The 24,779-nt window shown below is 55.7% G+C and overlaps 1 protein-coding gene across 1 annotated transcript; it reads left to right on the top strand.

Annotated features, from left to right (window-relative positions):
• The first annotated feature begins 1,190 nt into the window (after positions 1–1,190).
• PAX8 (paired box 8) lies at positions 1,191–22,437 on the top strand. The gene is made up of 11 exons (XM_050939741.1): positions 1,191–1,272; positions 9,136–9,301; positions 10,540–10,740; positions 11,277–11,365; positions 12,704–12,829; positions 13,317–13,492; positions 14,530–14,650; positions 15,681–15,857; positions 19,694–19,795; positions 21,812–21,898; positions 22,367–22,437. Exons 1-11 carry the CDS (start codon positions 1,191–1,193, stop codon positions 22,435–22,437), a joined length of 1,398 nt encoding a protein of 465 aa, XP_050795698.1.
• The last annotated feature ends 2,342 nt before the right edge of the window (positions 22,438–24,779 follow it).

Below are 24,779 nucleotides of genomic sequence, written 5' to 3'. Positions count from 1 at the left end.
ATCAGCTTCGCTTATCAAACCGTATTTCACAGTTCCAGCTAAATGATTTGTTAAAGGAACAGAGGGATTAACTGTAGTTAGTGAATTAATCAGATTATTTCAGGTCAGCCTGGGAAAAATTTCAAGTCTACCTAAGTGAAAGTGACTGGAGCATAAGTTTCTACTCGCCTAACGTGATGAAGTGGGAATTTTCGATAATATTTTTATTCAGCCTTGGCGTGCCTCAGTTTCCCTTTGCATGTTGCATTGCTACCCAGTGCATACAAAAGGGTTAACACTGGCGTAGCGCAGGAGCAGGGTGAGGGGTTGTCACTTTGCTGTCTGGGGCAATTAAAGATATGCCCCAAGGACAGAACAACTCCAGACGTGGAAGGGAGCTGGAGAACAAGGGGTCAGATGGCTGGAAGAAGGGGCCTTTTGGAGGGGTGCAGGAGCCTGGACTGGGGGATCCAAGAGAGGGAGCCAGAGGTGGAGTCCATCACTGCTTGGCTGTCTCATCACAGCACTGGTTGGATTGGGGTGGACTATGGTCACTCTGTGCTGACCGAAGGATGTCCAGATTCTGTAGCCAGGTAATTAATCAATGGTGACCTTGTTTGGGAAAGGCTGCCTATGTCGCTGTGAATATTCCCCGAGAGCATCGTGCCCTGAGGGGCCCGGTCGGCTCAGCTGGATTCACTGCAGGGAGTGTCAGAGCGGTGGAGACCACGGACCTGCCCTGGTGGAACTGTGTGGGTCCTTGGGGCCCAGTTCAGCGAAGGGGTCATTCCCAGAAGACTGGGGACAGGCTGGGCAGAAACTAGATGCTGGGACTCCATGATGCTTGTCTCCTGAAATGAGACAACAACCTCCTAAGTGACTTAGGGGTCTTCAAACTAGGAGATCTCATCTTTCCCTCCTCACGACACGGGCTCTGGCTTTTTCAACTCCCAGTCAACTTCTCAACCATGAATGAATTGATCCGAATGAAGAACATGTTCTCTCTATGCCTGCAAAAGAGGCAGCTGCTGCAAAAACTGGGTTAGCACTTCACCAGACTGGTTCCAGGTGCTTCACCAGTGACTTCCACCCGTTCAGTGGTGGGTCTTTCCTTTAAAACACCAGCAGCCAATACATGCTGCTTGCAGGGTTCACCTCCAGCCCGGAATGTTATGATGGTTGGCATGATTGATGGGTGATTCTTCAGTGCCATGTCAGAGCAGCATCTTCTTCTGCAGTTACGCATCTCCCTGGGTACGTTGCTTGAGAATATCGGCAAGAGCATGAATCGGAGTAAGTGCTTGATCCAGCCCCTTCTTTCCTATCTGCAATTTACCTCTGTCGGTGACTATTTCGTTCTTCAGCGTCTCTGGAAGTTCTTTCCATATTTCCACGCCAGCAGCAATACAGCAGCATCCTGCTGTGGTTTGTCCAAGGCAGATTTCAGGATATCCAGCACCTCTTCTCCATTTCTCTTGTTGTTGGTTGGCTACTTTGGCTGGGAGAGCGCCAGCTATTGTGTCACAATTTTCCTCACAAATGGCCACCAGAACAGGCCACTTCTTAATAAACAGCTTCAAACAGTCAGCTGCTGAAAGCCCATTGTACACCTAGTGGGAGACTTTGTTTGGATCCTCCTGCTCTCTTCAGTGACGCTGAAGCAGAGTGGTTGTTCTGGAAATATTGTGCAATTTCAACAACATTTCCCTTGATTCCTGGAGTTGAACTTAAGTCTTTGGCTAAAAGATGCATCATATGAGCCCTGCATCCACAGGCAAGGCCGGCTTTAGGCCTATTTCACCAATTCCCCCGAATCGGGCCCCACGCCTAAGAGGGCTCCGCGCCCAGTGAGAATTCCTTCCCTGGCTAGAGGAGCCTTTTTAATTTTTACTCACCTGGCGGCCCCCCGGGTCTTCGGTGGCACTTCGGTGTCGGGTTCTTCGCTCACTTTGTGTCTTCGGCAGCACTTCGGTGGTGGGTCCTTCAGTGCCGCCGAGGAGTGAAGGACCCGTCGCCAAAGTGCCACCGAAGACTCAGAGCACTGTCCAGTGAGTACAAGCCCCATGTGTTTTTTTACATGTGTTTTTTTTTTTTTTTTTTTTTAGTCATCCCTATGGGGGGCCTATCGAAACTGTTCCAATTGGGCCCCACACTTCCTAAAGCTGGCCCTGTCCACAGGTTATAAGTGTCAGGTTCCCTTCATTATCTTCTTCTAGATTTCTTCTCATCTTTGCTACCTTGGCAGCACTGTCTGGGACAAAGCTACACATCTGACACTTGATTTTTTGTTCATGGTTTGTTATCGCTCTTCTTGCTACTTCTTTTAAGTACTTTGCTGTACAGGCATTTCCTGATGTATCAGTTGTTTCTATAAGACAGCCAGCCCCATCTTCTGTTGTCACTAGGGTGACCAGATGTCCCCATTTTATAGGGACAGTCCCAATTTTTGGATCTTTTTCTTATACGGGCTCATATTACTCCCCACCCCCGTCCCGATTTTTCACATTTGCTGTCTGGTCACCCTAGCTGTCACACAATGCCTATTATTGGATGATTGTGTACATTGCTTCACCCATCAAGACTCAGATTAACAAACTTCCCATCAATGATTTTTGCGAACTGTTCAATTCCCTTCTCTCACGCTGTAGCCAGCAACTGTCCAGCGGCGGCTGCTCTGACAAGTGGAGTCAGGGCTGGCGCTAGGTTTTTTGCTGCCCCAAGAATAAAAATTTGTGGCTCCCCCCCCCCCCCCCAGCCCGCACTCCCTGCCGCCCCAGCCCTGGGCTCTCCCCACAACCTGCACGCTCCTGCTGTCCCAGCCCTGGGTCACTGGTAACTCACTCCCAGGGCGGGTCATTCAGCAGGAACTTTGGATGTGCACAGAACACAAACAGGATTGGTTCTCATATGGTTACAGAACTGCAGTAAAGTGGAACAATTTTCAGCTTGTGTGATTGGAGGATATCTGGACGCATATTATAAGACTGTTCTCCATAAATGAGGAATAGTTGAGGTGCCTTTATTATTCTTTTGTTCCACTTCTTGTTTCTATGGGGAATTTGCCAATGCAATATCACTGTCTTCCTTTTAAACAAATAAAACTTTAAAAAAAGAGCAATAGCTGTTGAAAATAGCAATTCCAGTCCTAAAAACCACTGGGAAGCATTTCTTACTTCTTCATTTCTTATCCTACTTTTTCTACAGCAAGTTACAGTGGATCAGTATATTTGATTTGAGAGAAATGAAGTAACAGCTGCCCAAATTGAGCTTGAGCACTCCTGAATTGTGAGGTGTTCAAATCTGGAAGGCAGGTGCTAGAGTCCCTTTCTGAATATTAGCTATAACTGGAAAGGAAAAGTCAATTTCTGCTTCCATGGCTCAGACATGGAAATCCTCCTGCGTGCCTGTATCTAAAGCTGCCAAAGTCCCCTAGCAAAGCCTCCCCGCCCTTACTTTTCATTTTAAATTCTAGTGGGATCCACATACCTCCCTTGCCAGGCTTCAGATTGAGAGGGGCACTGTCCATTTAGTCCACCCAATTCCTTCTTTGGGGGCTGCAAGGTGAGGTCACACCAGTATCCTAATCCAATCTGGGGAGGACTTCTGAAGGGGACAAAGGCAAAGCCTTCTACTTCTTGGGCACACTTGTTCCCGATTCATGGTGCCACTCTTTTCAACTCACAGCAAGCTGCAGCATGGCACAACTACGTTACTCCCTACCCCTCCCTTTCCTGTTGATAGCAGCCAAGGGATTGTTGGGAAATGTAGTTCTTTCCCTGCTCCAGGGCTGGCTCTTTAGGCAGGGAGCTAGGCAAGGAACTACAGCTCCCAGGTTCCCATGGGTTCTCAGCTCCCATGCTGGATCCTCAGCTGCTGTGTGGCTCTGCTTCTGCGGGGTTGTGAGAGGGGAGGAAGTGAGTTAAAAAAAATGACGCCCTCTGGAAATGTGCCGCCCCAAACACCTCCTTGTTTTGCTGGTTCTAGAGCCGCCCTGGGTGGAGTGCAGTCTGCTCAGATGATGGAACCATGTCAATCAAATGTTTGTCCTGAACAAGATGAAAGGGAGAATTTGTTGCACAAATGAACCGAGCAATCTTTGCATCTGTGGAGTCTTGGTGGAATTTTCTGCTCCTGATTACAAACTCATCCATAGCTTTACTGGACAATGAAGGAAAGTTTGGTTTGTTGTTTTTTTTAATCCAAGTAATTTACTGTCTGACGTATGTTTACTTGCAGCACTGCTGGTGGCACCAGCAGATGACTCTAAAGTTGTAGACATTGCAGATGATGGACGTTCATAACCATGTATGTCTATGCTGGACCCTGAAACAAAGCGGTAACAAAGTCACTCTCGCTCACGGAGTATTGTGCCTTGCACTGCTTTATAAAAAATGAGATTGTATGATAGATTCCTCCTCCTGCAGCTGTTTGTACCCCTGTTTAAATGATATTTATTCCAAATCCAGTTTTATAGGGAAAATAATAAATCATAAGGAATATCTCAATCTATTTAAACCCTTATCTCTAGCAACACACAAAACAGCTTGGAATAAATGTTAACATTCCTAGATGCCAAACAAACCTTTACTTTTAAACGGGAAATTGTCCCCCAGGATGTTTGATTATATTGAGCTATAAAAAAAATAAACCTCAGAAGTCCCACAGTAACTGATAAATCCTCTCACACCAAACTAACATGCCAGTTCTATTCTGAACATCAACATTTTGAAATTCCCAGGTAAGTAATGCCCTCAAAACACAGCAGTCTGACAATAATCCAAGGTGTCCCTTGCGAGCACAGTAAGGCATGGTAGCTAGTCTTTGAGAATGGTGCAAAAATAAGATTACTAACCAATTGATCCAGACCAGATCCAGATCAGACATGTTCACAAAGTTGTTCCCTTCTGAAGAGCATTTTTCACGGTAGTTCATTCTGCCAAGGAAGCCTTGCATCTCTTTGTGGCACTGTTCACATTTGTCGTGTCTTCCCTTTTTACAGGGATTTCTTGAAAATATCCCCAAACAGGGTCTCTATGACAATCTGCTGCCACTGCAGGTTTTTTTCTCCAGCTCCCAGGTGCTGAAATCGACCCTTCCTTGACAACAACCTTGCATGTCCTGCTTCTTCTCCCTTGCTACCTAACCCTTCTTCCCCCCCCCCCCGCCCCCAGAAACGCAAAAGAACGAATGTCACTCCAAGGCTCCTGCTAGTGTGACCCACGTGCCAGTGGCGCTGCAGTGTCTGGAGTCAGAGAGGGAGGCTGGCACAGAAACGAATGGATTTTGGTGTGTTTACATCTCTGTCCGTGTACGCTCACAAGGAGATGGAGCAAGACTCTTTACGCAAAGGGCCCAGATCCTCCCAGAAGCAAGAGCTGGCAGTTAGTGGCAGATCCGTGTTTTTCCATGAGCTGGAGAGCGTGTTTCCACGGTTGTCATAATGTGAGAACGGAGCTAGTCTGACCAGAAGCTATAAACCAGGAGTTCGCCCAGGAAGGCTCAGAGGATGATCCCAATGACACCTGATGGTGTCTGCTGGAGTCAGAGGTCAGGTCTCAACACCTGTGATGACTTTGCCAGTCTCTTGTGCCCACTCACACAGTCCCAGGTCACTTTAATACTGCACAGGACCTAGTGTGCCATATTTACAAAGCTTGGCCTCCAAATGTAGGTGTCTCGCCCCTGAGTCTTTTTTTCTAGAGACAAGCAGCTGTTGGCGCCGAGGTTTTGCTGGAGGCTCATGGATTCAGCCAATTTATTTGTATTGAAATGTTTGAAGAGATTATAACGAGCGTTAGCCCTGAACATATTTCGTATGACATTTAGATTGCCTTTGAAACAGGTGTATTTTTAAAAAGAAAAACTTATTGTCATTTCAATAAAATCTAAAAATATATTTAAATAAAAAACTCCAATTTCTGTGCCCCCATCGTCAATTTTTCCCACTCTGCCTGGCTGCAGTGTCCCCAGCTCCGTCCACATTGACCCAGCACTGAGCGCCCTGCCTGGGCCGGGCACCTGTGCCTGCTGGCTCAGAGGATGCTCTGTAGCTGGGGCTGGGGGGAAGGATCTTCCTGGACCAGGCCCTGCAGAGGTACCGAAATGCCCGCCAGCTCCTAAAAAAGTGCCAGAACAGTGTTCTGGAGCATTCCGACGCTGTAACAAACGCTAGAGGGAGATTAAACCTCCTGCGTCAGGCTTTGGACAGCCTGGCTCTCAGTCCCTCATGCTGGGGACGTCAGGTGGGCTTCCTCGTTGCTATTTTTAGCGCACTGGTCTGGGCCCTGCTGGTCTGTCAACCTGTGCTTGAGGCTCGCTCCCAGCTGCAGGGGAGCCAGGCCCAGAGGGATGGTCTGTCCCAAAGCCCAGCCTCCGTGCGGAGTTGAGCGAGCATGGTTGGCTGTGTCAGACACAAACTCCTGGAACACAGGGAAGGCAAACGAGGGTCAGCTAGGAGAGCGGCAGTGCCAGGCACTTCAGAGAAAGGGCTAACTCTCTGGCAGTAGCAGCTGAGGGTAGCTGCCCCCAGGCAGGTCTCTTCCAGGCCTCTATGGGGACGTTTACGCTGCAAAAATACACCCATGGCAGCGAGTCTCAGACTCGGGCTCATGAGGCTTGTGCTATGGCATTAAAAATCCCCTGCGATTAGTCCCCAAAGGGTTATTTATATCCCGCTTTATGCACCCTGGCTGAGCAGTCGCTTCTGTTAGCGCCAGTGTTGTTTCTTTCTTACAGCATTCAACATTGCTGCAACTCATGCTCTCCCTTGCACCTGCCCGGATAGTGAATTAGTGAGGCCAGTGGGCTGCTGCAGTCGAGTGCGGACTCTCTTTCTGCTTGTGCGCGTGGCTCGCGCTGAGCTCACCTGCATGTTTAACATACTGTAGCACGTAGTGGTGTAGCTGTGTCGGTCCCAGGATATTAGAGACAAGGTGGGTGAGGTCAGAGCTTTTAATGCCGTTACCTCCCCCACTTGTCTCCCTAATACCTTGTCCGCATTGTGTTACGGAAACCCAAGCAGGCGCACGGGGGGATCGGGCAGCTTGGTTACTCCAGGTGTAGGAGCCCTGGCTTAGAGAGCTGCAGATGAAGGATGCTAGATCCATAGAAAGAACTGTAATACAGTCCATGGAATCACTGGCTTCCTGGAGTCCTGGTCCACCTATTCATCACTGGCTGTGGACTAGGGCACCCAAGCAAAGTAGGTTTTTCGAAGACTGGTTCATAAGTCAGGAGAGCTGAATGCAGGTTGCATGGGCAGCCTTCAAGCTGGCATCTCCTAACACTTGAGTGTTTTGACTTTGCAGCCTGAACATTCTGTTAATGTTAGATGTCGACAGGGTAATTTCTGATGGTTTTTAAAACTGTAGCAACACCCAGCAGTGCATCCTGTGGAACTATATTGTCTCCCTACATGGACCACCAGCGGGCCTGGGGTCATGATGTCTACAGACCTCTGCTGCCTGAGCTAACTGAGTAACTGGCAGGAGTAGTAGGCTGTTTTCTTCTATGCGGGCCTGCCACTAGAGAGGGATAAGACATACACACTTTGCCGGGGGAGCTTCATGGCTATTTCCTAGACAGCAGAGGAATGGGGAGACTCAGGACTCCTGGGTTCCATTCCAGGCTCTGCTAGGGAGTATCTCTAGTGGGGACAGACTCTTCTGCTCCCATCCAGCTCTAACCTCTCCTTGTCCTCTTCCTCTACTGTCCTGCCCCATCCTACATCTGCTGTTCACCCTCCCCCATTCCTCCCCTTCGGCATTGTGGCCTGCAGGGGGAATTGCTGAATGCATGGGACAGTCTCCCTAATCCCAGCACCACAGCAGCCACAGCCTCTAGGAGTTCTACTCAGCCCCTGCAACCCTGGGATGGAGCATGCTCATTCGCACTGTGGGGATGGAGCAAGCAACATCTGGTCACATGTGAGGGGATGGAGCGCGCTCAGTGCAGATGGAATCTTTGGAGAATTTAGCTGCCAAACTCTAACAAGTCTCCACTGAGCATGTGCAAACTGAGATTCTAGGGGCTCATTAAATGGCCAACTTTAGGGTGAATTTTCATGGGGACGGCAAAAGGCACCTTACTGATCCTAGGGCGACCTTCCCCCTGCCAAATTTCAAGTTCTTCCTCCAAAGCATGGAGGTGTTAGAGCTTCTCAACAAAAGGGCTACAAGATATTTTTAACACATGCAAAGCCATGTATTTTCCCCCAGCCTCGGTCTTGGAAACAGAGGAACCATTTTAGCTGAAACTTTCCAAATCAGTTCAGCCTGTGGCAGACCCTGGCCTGGAAAATTTCATCCCTGAAAGTTTAAGTTTGCAAAGTTATACATAACTGAAAACAGGGGTTCATAATGGGAAGTATCAGACCACTTTAATAATAGGTGTCGCTGCTTGTTCCACCTAAAAAAGCTCCAGTGGGAACTCCTATACATCACCCATTTTACACAAACCCTTATCCCTTAGATCTGCTCTGTCCAAAAATCTCAGATAAAATCTATGTTTTATTTGCCTGTGCAGCACCTAGTCTTGGACCAGGGCTCTTAGCTGCTTCCAGAATATATCTTTGGGTGAGGCTGGTGCGGGGAAAGCCAGTGCCTGTGACATCCCTGAGGACAGAGGCTGTTAGCAGTGCCACCAATCCAAAGCACAAATCCTGAGCCAGGCTAAACAAATCATGAGATTTTTTTATTTGCTTTCTGGGGTTTGAGCCATTGGGGTCATGTTGGGGGTCACATTATCTCCCCAACCACGAGAGACAGAAACGTACTTACTTTTCAATAAAATGCCAGCAGAGATCCTCTTGTCATCCCGCAACTCTGGGAGCTGGGACTTGTAGGAAAACAGCCAATATCGCGAGCCCTGTGATGGAATCACAGGCGTCGGTGACCCTAGTTTGGGCTCCAGGAATCTCACTTGTTAGCAGCCCAAAGTTTGCTAAAAATCTCATTGATCATTAGAGTCTAAGACCTGGAGATGGTGTGATGCGTCTGGTGCCTGCAGGACCCCGGCCAGAGAATATCCCCCCAGGGTCTTGCACGCAGCCCGATCTCTCGGTACTGAGCCAGTGCGTGTAACCAGCTGTGGTACATGGCCCCTAAGTAATACCAGGCCTCCCCTGGCCTGGCCGGGGCTGGCTTTGTCTCTCGGCAGGGCACGGCGGGTTGAACCAGCTGGGCGGGGCCTTCGTGAACGGCCGCCCGCTGCCGGAAGTGGTCAGGCAGCGCATTGTGGACTTGGCCCACCAGGGCGTGCGGCCCTGCGACATCTCCCGCCAGCTGCGAGTCAGCCACGGCTGCGTCAGCAAAATCCTGGGCAGGTAAGCGCAGAAGCGGGAGCCCTTTGCTGGATGGTGATGGAGCTGGGACGGGGCTTCACAGTCTCCCGGCCAGCCACACCTGCCTTCCCAGCAGACCCCAGCAGAGTTCCCCCAGCTTGCCTTCCATGGGAGGAGCCAGGCCAGGAACTGTTACAGGCTGACACAGCTTGCCATCCAGTCTGAGAACGGTCTCGCTGCAGAGACCCCAGCCAGGGTAACTAGGGCCTGTCTGGGCAGAGCTAAGGGGACGCAAAGGCTGGTCTAGAAGATAGGGCACTGTCTGGCACTCAACAGTTCAATTCCTGGCTCTGCACCGGATCCTCTGTGACCTTGGGCCTCTCCCTGTATTTCTCTATGCCTCAGTTTCCCATCTGTAAATGAAGACAATGATCTCGGGGCCTGCGCTTGGCTGGGGTCCTATCGGGCAGGCAGCTCTCAGCATGGCAGGACAGGACTCTCTGCTCAAATAGCTACAGAAACTACAGTCCCTGGTGAATTTCCCTAGCGGCTCGGTGCCATCCCTGCGCCTGGCTCCCAGCAAGGCTAGTTGGCTGGTGCAGAATGGCTGGGAAACCCTCACCCCACATGGAAGCCAGCAGTTCCTGCTGCCAGTGGTGGTCTCTGGGTGGACGGTGCCAGGAGTTTGGTAGTATGGGTTCTTCACTCCAATATTCAGTGCATCCCCTGCCACTGGTTAGTCTCTGAAGTGCACATGAGTTACTGTGCAGCATGCCCTAGGCTCGGGACAGTCCTACAGGGCTTGGGAGGGGCTGTATGGGGAGGGTCATTTATCTGCAATAAGTAATTTGACCAGCCCAGGTCCCAGAGTAGCACCAGACACCACTGTGACGGGTACAGTAGGAACGGATGGCTGGAGGAAGCGGGACATGCCTGACCAGGTAATAGCTTGATATAGTTCCCTGAGGCTGAACACCCCCTGACTATTTACAAAGACCCCATCTGAGACTGGGGCGATGCCCTGTTCCCCCTTTGTGCCTTGGTTTCCCCATCTGGGGCTAAAGTACTTTGCGATGCCCCACAGGCAACTCAGTGAGCTGGGAGGAACCAGCTGTTTATTTCACTCCGAGCAATTGCAGTGCTGTGCTGAAAGATGAGCCCCTGGCTCATGCCATAGGGAGGGTATTGCAGCATAGCCCCCCAAGCACTCATAGCCCAGCTGTGCCAGACATCTGCTTCCCTCGGTTTACCCGGTAACCCTCTTGCTTTCTCTATTGGAGTAGGTACTACGAGACTGGCAGCATCCGGCCCGGCGTGATTGGCGGCTCCAAGCCCAAGGTGGCTACCCCCAAGGTGGTGGAGAAGATCGGGGACTACAAGCGGCAGAACCCCACCATGTTCGCGTGGGAGATCCGTGACCGCCTGCTGGCCGAGGGTGTCTGCGACAATGACACCGTGCCCAGCGTCAGCTCCATTAACAGGTTGGAGCCAGGGGACCCCATCTCCCCTAGATGTAGCCAGTCCTGTCCCCTCCCATCTCCCAGGAACCCCTCCTGTCCATCGAGGATCCCCCACTGTCATTAGCTGGGACCCCCATCCCTTGGGAAGGGCAGGGAGGTGCCCGACATGGGTCTGGTGGGGTTATTAGGCCTTGGTATCACTTAAATCCCACAAGACCTGGACACCATTTCCGTCCTGCTTCTTTTGAGAGTTGGGAGACTCCCTTTCCCCTCTCTGTGCCTCAGTTTCCCCATCCGGAACAAGGGGTTAAAGTACTTTGCGATGCCCCTCAGGCAAAGTGGGACTGAAGTGGCACCTAGGACTTTGCCCAGGGATGAATCTCCCCTAGTCTGTGCTAGAAACCACTCCCCGAAGTCCAGGGGACCTGCCTCCAGCTTCCTCCCAGACAGAAGTTGGTCCAGCCAGTCTGTGAAGGAGCAGCCCCGATTCTCACACTAGACACGCCCACACCCAGGGCCTGCCATTTAATTTCTCTGATGCCCTTTCTCCCTGTCAGAATCATCCGAACCAAAGTCCAGCAGCCATTCAACCTCCCGATGGACAACTGCGTGGCCTCCAAAGCTCTGAGCCCTGGGCACAGCCTGAGTGAGTTCTGGGGCAGGGTCTCATACGGGGGCTGGGTGTTATAGTGGCTGATTCCCGGGTCCACACAAGGTCTGTCTCTATAGCATTGTCCCTCACTCCAGCGGGGCGAGGATGGAGCCCAAAGATCTCAAAAGCACCCGCCGCTCAGTCAGCCCCTCTGTTGGCTTCCAGGCAGTAGCAGAGCTGGGCAAAGAGTGGAGTTTGTCAAAAATCTCTGGCCATTTGGAAAAGTTCAAAGAACCCATCTGGGGTTAAATGAAATATTTCGGTTTTGAGCCATTTTGAAGCAAAATGTCAGTTCAACCCCTACCTCCCCCCAAAACGGCTCTCCCCCCCCACCCGAATCTTGTTATTGCCCGCCCTCCAACAACCATTTCAATGGTGAAATGTTTCGGTGGCCTGGAATCTGCATTTGTCCTTCCCTCCCCCCTACTATCACCCCCCCCAAAAAGTGTTGTCCAAAATATTTCTCCCAGCTCTATTCATGTGCTCTGTGTGGCCCAGTCACTAGATCGGCACAGCCGGCCGTGCTGGATGGGCTACAGAAATATGGAACTAGCTCTCGCGCCCAGGCCTGGTGGGAAATTTTCCACTTAAACAATGGAAACTTGAGTTTTCAACAAAATGGAATTTTTCATGAAAAGTGTCAGTTTCCTAAAGAAAAATCTTGATTTTTTTTCCATAAAAACCCCAAATGCTCCCAAACTGAAATGTTTCAATTCAGAAATGTTGCCATTGTGCCCCATGGGAATTGTAGTTCATTGCCCCATATCACTGTTCTCCTCTATTGACTGGGCTCCTTGCTGGGGACATCTTCCATGATGCACCATAGCCAGGTCTCCCAGCAGCCATGCTTCCGTGGTGCATCATGGGAGATGTAGTCTCACTAGGGATCCTGCCCTATGTGTCGTGTGACACAAGGCACCCAAACTACAACTCCCAGAAGGCACTGCAGCGGCATTGCCAAATAAATTGTTTTCTGTTTTTTCCTGAAATTTTTCAGTATTTAAATTTCCTCCAAAAAAATTGAAAATTTCTATGGAAAACACCCTCCATTTTTAACCACCCTATGCCATTGCCCCCAGGCAGGGAACTGGGCACATAGAAGGGATGGGTTGCAAAGCCAGCTGGCATCAGGCTTGGAGCTCCCAGAGTCCCCGATGCGCGAGGGACATCTGCAAGGGATGATTCTTCTGGGTCGCCTGGGACCCCCAGCCTTGCCCCGTCCTCGGGGCGGGTGGCACGACCCAGCACCATGGGCGAGGTGCCCCGGCTTCGCGCCCGCCCTGTCTTCTGGCGTTGGCTCCACGGCTTATTGACCTGGGGGGGTGTTTTCAGTCCCCAGCTCGGCCGTGACCCCCCCAGAGTCACCCCAGTCGGACTCACTGGGCTCCACCTACTCCATCAGCGGGCTCCTGGGCATCGCCCAGGCCAGCAGCGACAACAAGAGGAAGATGGACGACAGTGAGTGGGGGTGGGACAGTGCTGGGGGCAGGGTCTCTGGGGCCGGGCTGGCAGCAGATGGGGACTGAGGGGTCCAGCCTCCGATACCAGGGGGGGTGAGTGCGAATGCCCCGTGATGGCGACAGAGACCTAGCCAGGGGGAGGCGGCGCTGAGACTGGCTGGACCCAGGGCAGCTTCCATGTGGCTCCAGAGCGGCTGCCTCAGTCCCACAGAGGCTGGTGTCAGTGTCCCGTGCCTGGCCCAGGGGCTAAGCAGGCAGCGATGCCCTCTGCGGTGCCATCATGCTGCTGTGTGGTGCCCAGGCATACCTGGGGCAGCTGGGCCAGGCCTGGAGGAGCTATGGGCTGGCAGTGAAGGGCCGGTCGGGGATCAGGCCATGCTCATGGCTGGGGGGTTGTCGGGGATCGGGCCACGCCAGTGGCTGCTTGTGGAATCACGCCATGCCTGTGCCTTGGATGGGGGTCTCATGGCTGCTCTGCCTGGCAGGCGACCCAGAGAGCTGCCGGCTCAGGATGGACACTCAGAGCAGCACCAGCGCCACCCGCAAGCATCTGCGCTCCGAAGCCTTCGGCCAGCCCCTCCTGGAGCCACTGGAGTGCCCCTTCGAGCGGCAGCACTATCCTGAGGCCTACGCCTCCCCCAGCCATGCCAAGGGCGAGCAGGTCTGGGCCGTGCCCACCGCTCTGGGGGATGAGCAGTATTGGGAGGTCCCAGCGGGGTGGTGAGCAGTATTGGGGGGCCCCCTGGGGTGAGCAGTACTGGGGGGTTCCCAGTGGGGAGAGTAGTATTAGGGGTGCTGGGAGGGATGAGCAGTATTGGGGATCCCGGAGGGAGTGAGCAGTATTGGGGGCTTTCCCATTGGGGGTGAGCATATTGGGGGTATCCCAGTGGGGAGAGACCATATTGGGGATCCCAGGGGTGGCTGAGCAGTATTGGGGGCTTTCCCAGCAGGGGGGAGCAATATTGGGGGTCCTAGTGTAGTGTGAGAAGTATTGGGGGTCCCAGCAGGGCGGGTGACCAGTATTGGGGGCTTTCCCAGCAGGGGCAGCAGTATTGTGGGTCCTAGTGGGGAGTGAGAGTATTGTGGGTTCCAGTGGGATGTGAGCAGTATTGGAAGGGTCCCAACGGGGGCAGGATTGAGCAGTATTTGGGGTCCCAGCAGAGGGGTGAGCAGTGTTGGGGGCTTTCCCATTGGGGGGAGTAGTATTGAGGGGTCCCAGCGGGGTGTGAGTAGTATTGGGGTCCCAGCGAGGGGCTTAGTAGTATTGAAGGTTCCAGTGGGGGGTGAGAATATTGGGGGTCCCCGTGGATTGTGAGCAGTATTAGGAGGGTCCCAGCGGGGGGACATGAGCAGTATTGGGGCGTTTCCCAGTGAGGGGGAGCAGTACGGGGGGTTTCAGCAGGGGGGTGATCAGTATTGGGGGGCCTCCTGGGGTCAGCAGAACTCGGGATCCCAGCAAGGGTGAGCAGTATTGGAGGGGTTTCCCAGCAGGGGGCTGAACAGTACTGGAGGTCTCAGTCGGGGGGTGAGAAGTATTAGGGGTTCTCAGGGGGGGATGAACAGTACTGGGGGTCCCAGCAGGGGGGATGACCAGTATTGGGGGTCCCCTGGGGAGTGAGCAGTATGAGGGTCTTAGGAGAACTCGGGAGGCTGAGCCTTACCAGGGGTCACTGACCTTTCTATTGCCCCCTTGCCCAGGGTCTCTACCCACTGCCCCTGCTGAGCAGTGCGCTGGACGACGGCAAAGCCGCGCTGACCACCTCCAACACGCCACTCGGCCGCGGCCTGGCCGCCCCCCAGCCGTACGCGGCTGTGACGGGTAAGGGCTGACCCTCAAGTCTCGCCCCCCACAGCCGGGGGAGTTTAGGGCAGGCTGGGGCTGGCGTGGGCGTGAGGAGATGCCAGAGAGTCAGGGCCAGGGCCACAGGGCCAGCACTCACTGGGACCTTGCTGTCTGGGGGAGCCTGCAGGAGGTTCTCCCAACTCAGCCCCTCCCTACAGAGCCAGCCCCCAGCCAGCACCTGCCAGGGAAATGAACCTCTGGGGAAGACTAATAGGGAGATGGAATTTCTGTTGGGACCCTACTCCTGCTCCCGACAGCACAGCCCTGCCCCCACTGCGCACACATGGTGACCCCTTGCTGCACAGCCTTGCCCCCACTGCACATACACACTGTGCCCCACTGCACAGCCCTGCCCCACTGCACATGCACAGTGATCTCCATTGCACACGCACAGTGACCCCCACTGCACAACCTGTCCCCACACTGCACAGCTCTGCCACCACTGCACACACACAGTGACCCCCACTGCACAGCCTGTCCCCACACTGCACAGCCCTGCCCCCACTTCACACACCCACAGTGACCCCCACTGCACAGCTCTGCCCCCACACTGCACAGCTCTGCCTCACTGCACACGCACAGTGACCCCCACTGCACAGCCTGTCCCCACACTGCACAGCCCTGTGCACCCACCCGCCACTACATAGCACTGACTCCTTCTCCTGACCCACCCCGGTACAGCTTCCCCAGCGCCAGTATATGGTCCTGGCCCTCCCACTGTGCAGCACTGCCAACCTCACTTCCCCTTTGCCTCCATTTCCTTTAGCCAGCCCTCTGCTGCCCAGCCCCTCCTGCCCTGCCCCCGTGCTGCCAGCTGCCCTTGCCCCACCAGTGGACCGGGGTTGGGTGGGGAGTGTGGGGAAGGGCAGGGGATCCAGTGTCCCCTTTGTGATCTCATCCCCTGGCTCCAGATCCCCAGACTGGGCGTCAGCGCCGACCCTGTGATCATTTCAGCCCATTTTCATTTCATCTCCTGTCTCTTTTTTTTCCCACCATCCCCCCCTAGACCCCCACTCCCCCTTCCTTGTAAAGCAGGAGACCCCCGAGGCCTCCAGCCCGAGCGCCACCCCTTCCTCTTTATCTAGTGCCGCCTTTTCGGACCTGCAGCCTGGGCCGCCCTTCAGAGCCTTCCCCCACTGCTCCGCCATCTACGGCCAGTTCCCCGGCCAGGGCCTCGTCCCAGGTACGGCTCCAGTGCAGCGGGGGCTGTTGGCAGTGGCTGGCATCTAGTAATGCAGGGACAATCCCTGGGGTTCTAGACTGACAGCCCTCCCTCTGACCTGAGCTGCAAGACCATGTTTAAGACTCACTCTAGAGCCCAGCTGGCAAATCAGGTTCTGGAACCATCCTCCAGACCCCAGTTTATAGGAGGACATTTCCTTCCAGCCGTTGGTTGGAGATTTGGGTTCCAGGCTCCTCCTTGTAGCTGTCTGTGAGCACAGGTTCTAGACTCACTTGGGGGTCAAGTGGGAGTTTGGGTCTGTGGGCTCCCCTTGGAGAAGGCAGCTCAAGTGTGGGTTCTGGAGTGTTCTAGACCTGGGCAGAATTTATGTGATGCCGGGTTCTAGCCTCCCTCCAGAACCCATCAGGCCAGTGTGTTCTGGGTTCCCTTGAGAGCCCAGGCAGGGGCAGGTTCTGGAGTCTGGCTCGCGCTGGGGTCTGGACCCAGGGATTACCAGGTTCTGGGCTCCCTGCAGGAGTTAGGCAGCCAGGGCTGGCTTTAGACCAATTCCACCGAACTGGGCCCTGCGCCTAAGAGGGCCCCGCACCCAGTGAGAATCTCTTCCCTGGATAGAGGTGCCTTTTTAATTTTTACTCATCTGGTGGCACTCTGCGTCTTTGGCGGCACTTCGGCGGTGGGTCCTTCGCTTGCTCTGGGTCTTCGGCAGCAGGTCCTTCAGTGCCACCGAACACACCTGGAGTGAGTGAAGGACCCGCCGCTGAAGTGCTGCCGAAGACTCGGAGCACCGCCCGGTGAGTACAAGCCCCATGTGGTTTTTTACATTTTTTTTTTTTAATAGTCATCCCTGCCAAGGCCCTGTCAAAACTGTTCGAATTGGGCCCCGCGCTTCCTAAAGCCGGCCCTGCAGGCAGCAGTTCTGGACTGGTGCCCCCCACAGAACCACTGAGGTTCTGCCTTAGCCACGCCCACGAGCATCCTGTTCACAGCACAGGAACCCCTTAGCTGCCAGATCCGAACATGGGCGGGCCCTTCCCCCCTCAACCTTGGCTTGAGACCAAAGGTTCATTTCCCCTCCTCGCCCTCCTCAATTGTCCTTTTGTTGGGCTGTGGGCTCTGGCTGGGAGCCAGCTGGGCTGGACTTCAAACACTGCAGCCATGCCCTCCCCAGCCAGATCCTGGGGGAACCCTGCCCGAGCTCTCAGACCCCTCCCCACAATCTGTCCTCCCACAGCTTGCCTTCTGAGCTCCCGGCTGGCTAACAGGGCTCGCCGCTCAGCTGTGTGTCCCTGGCCCCGCACTGCTCTTGAAGAATGGGGATTCTCCAGCGACAGGGATTTGAGTGGTCCAGCCGCCTGGCTCCAGGGTTAGAACGCCAGGCTCTGAGGCCTCCCAAGATTTGAGGCAGCTTGGGCCATTAGCTGGGAGTAGGGGCTGTGGCACTGGAGCAGAACCGGACCCACCGTTCTGGGGTTTTGTCTCGCATGAGGCCAGTCCCAGCTGCTCCAGAGGAAGGTGCCAGAGCGCTCCCCCAAAGTGGGCTGTTCAGGAATCACCTGACGGTGATGTTTCTCCCTGACACTGCTGGGGGCAGGAGGGGTTATAGCCCAGCTAATGAAAGGGGCCTGTGCCCATTTATCCATCAGTGTCTCCTCTGCTTTGGAACCCTCCTGGCCCCAGTGCTCCCCAGTGGCAAGGAGTTCCACAGGCTAACTGCATTTGCCATATGCGGCTTTCAGGCTATGGACGGGATTGTGATACCCTCCTTCTTCCCCACTCCCACCGTGGGGGCTTGGTTCTGGGGCGGAGGGGAGGGTTGGCGCAGGCCCCTGGAGAGCAGGGGGACCTGCAGAGCCGGCTCCGGTCCAGGAGGCCTCCCGCCTTGTCCACAGGAGAGGAAATTGCTGGGTCTCAGCTCGCTGGAGGGTGACGTGAAGGAGGCCACCTGCCAGCTGTGCTGATGCTGGGGTGGGGGTCATTACAGGCAGGGGGGCACCCCAGGGATCCAGGAATTGGGGTAGGCGGAGGGTTACGAGGCTTGGCTAGCGACAGAGCTACAGACTGAAAACTGGATCCCCTGGCCTTCCCATGGCAGCTGTGTCGCCATCTCAGAGCCAGCCCCCTCCTCGCGCCCTCCTGCCCCAACTGCTCCACCCCCTTGGCAGCCTGGTCCCTGAGGGCAGCAACACCATTGCCAGTGGGGCCAACGGCTGGTGGAGGCCGGGGCAGGTCGGGCACCCAAACCCTTAGGCCCTCTGTACTGGGAGCACAGGCAGCTCGTGGAGTGGGCATGACACAGAGAGCGCCTGACCAGCACAGCTGGGCAGCGCTGCCCAGAGCCCTACAGGCACTCACCTCAGCCTGGTGCTTAGGGCACTGAGCTTGGCCACAGGATATCTGGGTTCAAGGCCTAGCTCTACCACTGACTCCATGGGGGATGTTGGGTAAATCCCTGCCATGCGCTGTGCCTCAGTTTCCCCAGCTGTAGAAGGGGGATGATCATCCTCTGTAAGTTTGTTTAAACTGCTGGCTCTAGCACCAGGTCAGAGTGGCGCCCAGTGCAACAGGGCCCTGATCTCGGTCAGGGTCTGGGCAGCACCTGGCACAACAAGGTCTGATCTTGGTTGAGGCTTCTAGGTGCTACCATAATACAAATCATGGCGTAAAAACTTGTCCTCTGGGCCTGGAGCATTTTGGCCGTGCTCATTAACCCCTTGTGTCTGCGCCCATCCCAGCTGCCTTCTGCTGCTGCAGGTCACCGTGCACTCCATGTTTCCCATGCGTTCTTCACCGACGCTCAGGCTGGTGGGTTCATCCCCAGAGTGCAGGCCTGGGGGGCAGGGGGCTCAGACGGGGACTTAGGCCCTGCCAGCACCAGAGTAGAAGAGGGTTAGAAAGACAAGGGAGGGTCACCTGGTATAGAGAGTTAGCACTGTCCAGTTAAACCCTTAGCGTCCGTCTGTCCTGGGGAACATTCTGGGGTTCAGCGGGGCTGCCACCTGCTAGATGAGCTCCAGCAAAGCCCTCCCGTCTCTCTAGGGCAGACAAAGCTGCCTGGATCCATAAGGGAGGGGCAAGAGGCATGGGGAGCCAGGCCAGGGGGGCTGCCCAGAGATCAGACCAGCAGTTCCTGGGCCTGGAGAACAGCATCAGCACCCTGGACCCTAGAGACCCTCCAGGGAGGGGAGTGGGATGGCCCACGGTCACCACCAGGGATCCGGGGCTGCAGGAAATTGAGAGGGGGCGATCCCCAGGTCAGTAAGGTCCTAGATCCCCCAGGGAGATCCCTCCAGGTCAGTAAAGTCCTAGATCCCCCAGGGAGATTCCCCCCAGGTCAGTAAGGTCCTAGATCAGCCTGGGGAGATCACCAGGTCACTACAGTACTAGATCCCTCAGGGAGATCCCTCAGGCCAGTAAGGTCCTAGATCCCCCAGGAAGATCCCTCCAGGTCAGTAAGGTGCTAGATCCCCCAGGGAGATTCCCCCAGGTTAGTAAGGTATTAGATCCCTCAGGGAGATCCCTAGGTCAGTAAGATGCTAGATCCCCAGGCAGATCCTTCAGGGAGATCCTGCAGTTGGTAGAGCCCCAGATATAGCAGTTCCCCAGATAGGTAGGGAGATCCCATTGGGAGAGCCCTCTGGTAGGTAGAAGGATCACACCTGCAGATCCCTAGGCAGATCCCCAGCTAGGTAGCTGCATTCTGCCTGGCTCCCTGGCAGGCTGATCCCAGGCTCAGCCCTCTGGGCTGGGGTCCAGCTGGGCTGAGGGCTCATTTTGGGGCTGCCTCTTGCCCCCCTCTCATGTCCAGCCTTTCACCTGCTATCCCTTCTCCCTTTCAGGGCGCGAGATGGTCGGCTCCACCCTGCCCGGCTACCCCCCGCACATCCCCACCGGCGGGCAGGGCAGCTACGCCTCGTCCGCCATTGCTGGCATGGTGGCAGGTAGGGCTGATGGGGGACTAGGGGGTGCTGCAGGACCGGGGCAGCAGGGGTAGGGCGCAGCGGGCACTGTACCACAGGGCAGCTGCGCTAGGGGAAGCCCTGGGGTAGTTAGCAGGGGGCCTCTCAGGTGCCATTTAGCTCCCAGGGGGAGGGCAGGCCTGTGGGTCGGGATTGAGGAGCAGAGCTGGGGGTGAGAGAGCCTGGGCTCAGGGATACAGTGCATGGGGTGATTAGAACAGGTGGGGTGATTAGAAGGCAGAATTCCTGGTTTCGTCCCAGCTCTTGGAGGGGAGGAGAGGGGATTGGAGGGGAGGGGATTGGGGTCTAGTGGTTAGAGCAGGGAGCTGGGAGCCTGGACGCCTGGGTTTTTTCTCCAGGTCAGTTTTGCAGCTGACTGTATCTGTAATGGGCTGAACCAAACCTCAGGATCCCCCCGCCCCCCATCAGATCTAGCTGTGAGTTTTGGCTCCAGGGATCCGGGAGGAGTTGTGGCGGGGGGAGGTGGTGGGGGCTGTCTGTGTGTGCAGAGCAGGTGGAGGGGGCCTGATGCTAAGAAATTGGGTGGGGAGACAGGTGCTGGGAACCAACTGCACCCTAATCCCCCTGCCCCCAGCCACACCCTCTCTGGTGTTGCAGCTGGCTGTTCCCTGCGAAGGGTTAATCTCTATGGGCCGTGGGCTGTGCCCCAGGTAGCTGCACGGCTCCCCTGGGCCGGGAACATGCTGAACTGGCTTGTTGCCGCGTTACCCTGGAGATGTGCTTAATGCAGCGTTGCGAATCCAGCGCTGCACCCGGGCCGCCCCAGCCCCTCTCCTCGAGCGTGAAATGAGATTGAAGAGCGCAGGGCGGGGGGACTTGGGACTGGGTTAGACAGTGTGTGCTGGGGACTCCACCAACCGCCTGCAGCCTGCCCAGCCCCCGGCCTGCTAAGCAAGGCAAGAAAGCCAACCGCCTCACTCGCTGCTACCTCCATCCCCAGACAGTGCCAGCTGGGCCGGCATGCCAGGGAAACACTGGGCATGGATCGACTGGTCACAGCGATTGGCAGGATCGATCTTTACGTCCATCCGCATCTATCAATCTATCCCCATTCACCCCCCTCATCTATCTATCCTCATACACTCCCCCATCCTCATACACCGCATCATCTATATATCTATCTAGCTATCTTAGAATCATAGAATATCAGGGTTGGAAGGTTCCCTCAGGAGGTATCTAGTCCAATCCCCTGCTCAAAGCAGGACCAACCCCAACTAAATCATCCCAGCCAGGGCTTTGTCAAGCCGGGCCTTAAAAACCTCTAAGGAAGGAGATTCCACCACCTCCCTAGGTAACCCATTCCAGTGCTCCACCACCCTCCTAGTGAAATAGTGTTTCCTGATATCCAACCTACACCTCCCACACTGCAACTTGAGACCATTGCTCCTTGTTCTGTCATCTGCTCCCACTGAGAACAGCCGAGCTCCATCCTCTTTGGAACCCCCTTTCAGGTAGTTGAAGGCTGTTATCAAATCCCCCCTCACTCTTCTCTTCTGCAGACTAAACAATCCCAGTTCCCTCAGCCTCTCCTCGTAAGTCATGTGCCCCAGCCCCCTGCTTGTTTTTGTTGCCCTCTGCTGGATTCTCTTCAATCCAGTGAGGGGACCAAAACTGGACACAGTACTCCAGGTGGGGCCTCACCAGTGCCAAATAGAGGGGAATAATCTATCTATCCCCATCCACTGTGTATCTGTCCCCATACTCCTCCTCTATCCATCTGTCATTGGCCCCTCACCATGGTAGCTGCACTATCTGTAGCTCTCATGGCTTAGCTGCATTCTCCCCAGGTGCCCCTGGACTTCGTGTCCTGTGCCCTAGTGCTCACTCCCACCCTCTGTCTGCCCTGGAATGGCCCCCCTTGTCCATGCGGGCTGCCCAGCACCAGAACCGGCTGCCCAGGGGTAATGGTACCCACCCTAGGTATGCCATGCCCTAGCCCACTCTCTGGGCACTAACTCCTCTTTCTGTCCCCAGCAGGCAGTGACTACTCTGCAAATGCCTACAGCCATTCCCCCTACTCCACCTACGGTGAGGCCTGGCGGTTCCCCAACTCCAGCCTGCTGAGTGAGTGCCTGGCACAGGATAGGGCTGAGGGGACTCCACTGCATGGGGGGGGTGGAGGGAAGGGGCCTGCCTACACCCCAGGTGAGATCAAGACCCTGTTGTGCTGATGCCACACACACACACACAACGCCACAAGGGATGGTTCCTGCTCAGAGCTCCCAAGGTCCCCCAGGGTAGAAACAGGACTAGAACCCAGGTCCCCAGCATCCTCTCCCAGTGCCCTTCCCACTGGGCCCCGTGGCTTTGCTGTGAGGGCACCAGCCACTGGCTGCTTCCTGCTCTGTGTAGCCACGAGGCCTGGGAGTTGGGGGGTGGGTGGGAGACAGACGCAGGCAGTGGGAACTGAGCGGGGTGTGGGGGCGGAGCTCCTGGTGTGGGTTAACCTGTGATGCTCAGTGTGAATGGTTAATTCTGGTGGGGGGACCAGGCTAGCGCTCCCCTCTAACGGGCACTGTTGCTCTTGCCCAGGTTCCCCGTATTATTACAGCTCTGCCTCAAGGGCCCCTGCGCCCCCTTCTGCTGCCTACGACCACCTGTAGCTGCCATGGGAGCCGCAGCACAGGACCCCCGGACGGGCCCAGTGCAGCCAGTCAAAGGCATTGTTATTTATTACCCAGCGACAGAGCGCGGCCAGCCCCAACACCGGCAGGGACAGGGTGACACGGCCACCTGCGGCACCGGCACAACTGCTTTGTGGGGACGTGGAGTGGAGGCATCTGGGCGATGCAGCTCCACTGGGGGCAGAACAATGCGGGGGCCCAGGATACCCAACAATGGACAGCACCTCTGTGCCCATCCTGCCCCTTGGCCAGAGACCGCCCAGACAAAGGGGCCTGGACAGGGACTTTTGATCATCACATGGCTTCTAGAGACCCAGATCAGATCGATCTGTCTGTCCCCACACACCCCGTCAGTCCATCCGTTCGCATGCCCCACCCCCGCATCTGTCTGTCCCCACCCCCCCCAGCCATCTGTCCTCATACACCCCTCTATGGATCTATCTGTCCCCGTACACCCCATCTGTTTGTCCCCATACACTCCTCCTCTGTCTGTCTATCCCCATCCACCCCATCTATCTATCTATCTAATCTGGCGATCGCTCCCCTCAACAGCCTCATAACCTGAGGACTGGCTCTGGGACCCTGCTGAGCTGCTGTCCTGTGTTTCTCACCAGCCCTGTCCCCACCACGGGCTTTCGTTTCTCCTCCCCTCTTGCTGGCCGTCCAGGCATGCTGGGCTGGGCGCAGGACTTCGACGCCTGGCTGGGCCCCGTTGGGATGCAGGCCCTGGAAAGCTCTGTTTGCTGAGGCTCGCCCTGCTGGGCTGGTGTTTGCTAGCAGCCGGGGAGGGGCAGTGCACTCAGGGGCAGCCCAGCTCCCTCCAGCCAGCCTGGCCCCTCCTCCATGAGCAGTGCCAGCTGCCCCCATGGCACTGCATAACGGGCATTCCAGCCCCCCTCGGGACCACGCCCATTGCTAGGTCTCCATCCCAGCCTCACCTTGCTTGTGTATAGACTGTACATCACCCCCTCCCCTGGTGGGGCGTGGGACAGCCCCCTCAGTTCTCCTCTTTCGCTCTCTCCCCTTTGGATGCTCCTGCTTTTTATTAAAGGTTCAATAAACCCGTTGTCCTGGCGTGCCAGGCGTGCCAGCGTGAGCCGGCAGCGGTGTGTGTGGATGTCCTCCCTGTCCAGCTCCTGCAGGGGGCTGTGTGGGGCGGTGCCTGGGGAGGGCGCTTGGCAAGGTGTGGTATGGTACCCCTCGGAGGAAGGGCAGGTGCAGGGACAGGATGGGATCCGCACACTGCCTGGCTGAACTCCAGCAGAGCAACTCCCTGCTCAAGCTGGATTCGCACTGTGGGCTCCATCGCCTGCATTGCACCAGTGGGGGTGACCCCCCCCCATCTGCGCCCACCCCGACTCAGTGCAGCTGCAGCAAGAGCTCTGCCAGCAGCACCGGAAAGCAAAGAACCTAGAGGAGAAAAGAGTCGCCTAAAGCTGGGCCCCAGGGTGACTGGTTACGTACAGAGTGTAACTGCACTTAGCGGCCAACCCGCATTGGGCCCCATTGTGCCAGGTGTGTATGAGCCCCACACTGTAAATCCCCAGCCTCAAGGAACTGGCAGTGCTGCTCTGCCTCCCCCCGCTTTGCCCCTCTTGCCCCGCTCCCCACAGCACCCCCTGCTGAGAGACACTGGGACTGGAGTAGCTGGGAGCCTCACCCCCAGCTAGTGATCATAAACCAGGGCTTTCGATTGAGCTATGGCTGTGCATACTCTGTATAGCAGAAGGATCGACAGTCACCCCAGCTGTCCCAGGGTCACTACGCTGTGCCCTGAGACCTCTCAGAGCCACACCGCAGCAGGAAAGAGCCCAGATCTGCCTCCTGCTTGAGAAACCCAGGGATTGAGGCCCTGAGGTAACAGACAATCCTCCTCCACCGGGCCAGTGACACACAGGTGTGCAGTTCTGGGCCCATCCTGCAGAGGGCAGTGATGCTCACACACACCCAGTGCAGGTCAATATTAACGATTTAGTGCCTGCGGCCAGCGCAGGCTGCCAGGGGCCAGGAAGTCTGCCATGGCCAGCTGCAGAGATGCCCATGGTCCAGGCCAGAGGGAGCCCCCGAGGGCTAGGTCCTGGGGAGCCCAAAAGAGCTCCAGGGTCTGGCTGAGCCCAGCAGCCTTGCCAGAGAACGCCCCCCCCCCCCGCACCCTTTGCTTCACTAGGGTGCAGCCCTGAAACTGCCACTCCTGCTGAGCTGGGACTGGGCTCCCAGGTCCCCCAGCTCCATCCAGCCCCTGGCCCCACGCAGGCAGCGAGAGACACATGGTGGCCATGGTCAGCAGCTCCAGCAGCGGGCGAGGCAGCCTCATTGTGCAG

The sequence above is a fragment of the Gopherus flavomarginatus genome, chromosome 2, assembly GCF_025201925.1.
Source record: "Gopherus flavomarginatus isolate rGopFla2 chromosome 2, rGopFla2.mat.asm, whole genome shotgun sequence".
Classification (NCBI taxonomy): Eukaryota; Metazoa; Chordata; order Testudines; family Testudinidae; genus Gopherus; species Gopherus flavomarginatus.
This window is presented reverse-complemented; position numbering and strand designations above follow the sequence as displayed.

Excerpts from the sequence above, each read along its gene's own strand:
- PAX8 (XM_050939741.1), top strand. The coding sequence starts at position 1,191 with ATGTCAGAGCAGCATCTTCTTCTGCAGTTACGCATCTCCCTGGGTACG. Across the intron at positions 9,302-10,539 it reads GTCAGCAAAATCCTGGGCAG|TAGGTACTACGAGACTGGCA; the intron begins GTAAGCGCAGAA and ends TCTCTATTGGAG. Across the intron at positions 11,366-12,703 it reads GAGCCCTGGGCACAGCCTGA|TCCCCAGCTCGGCCGTGACC; the intron begins GTGAGTTCTGGG and ends GGGTGTTTTCAG.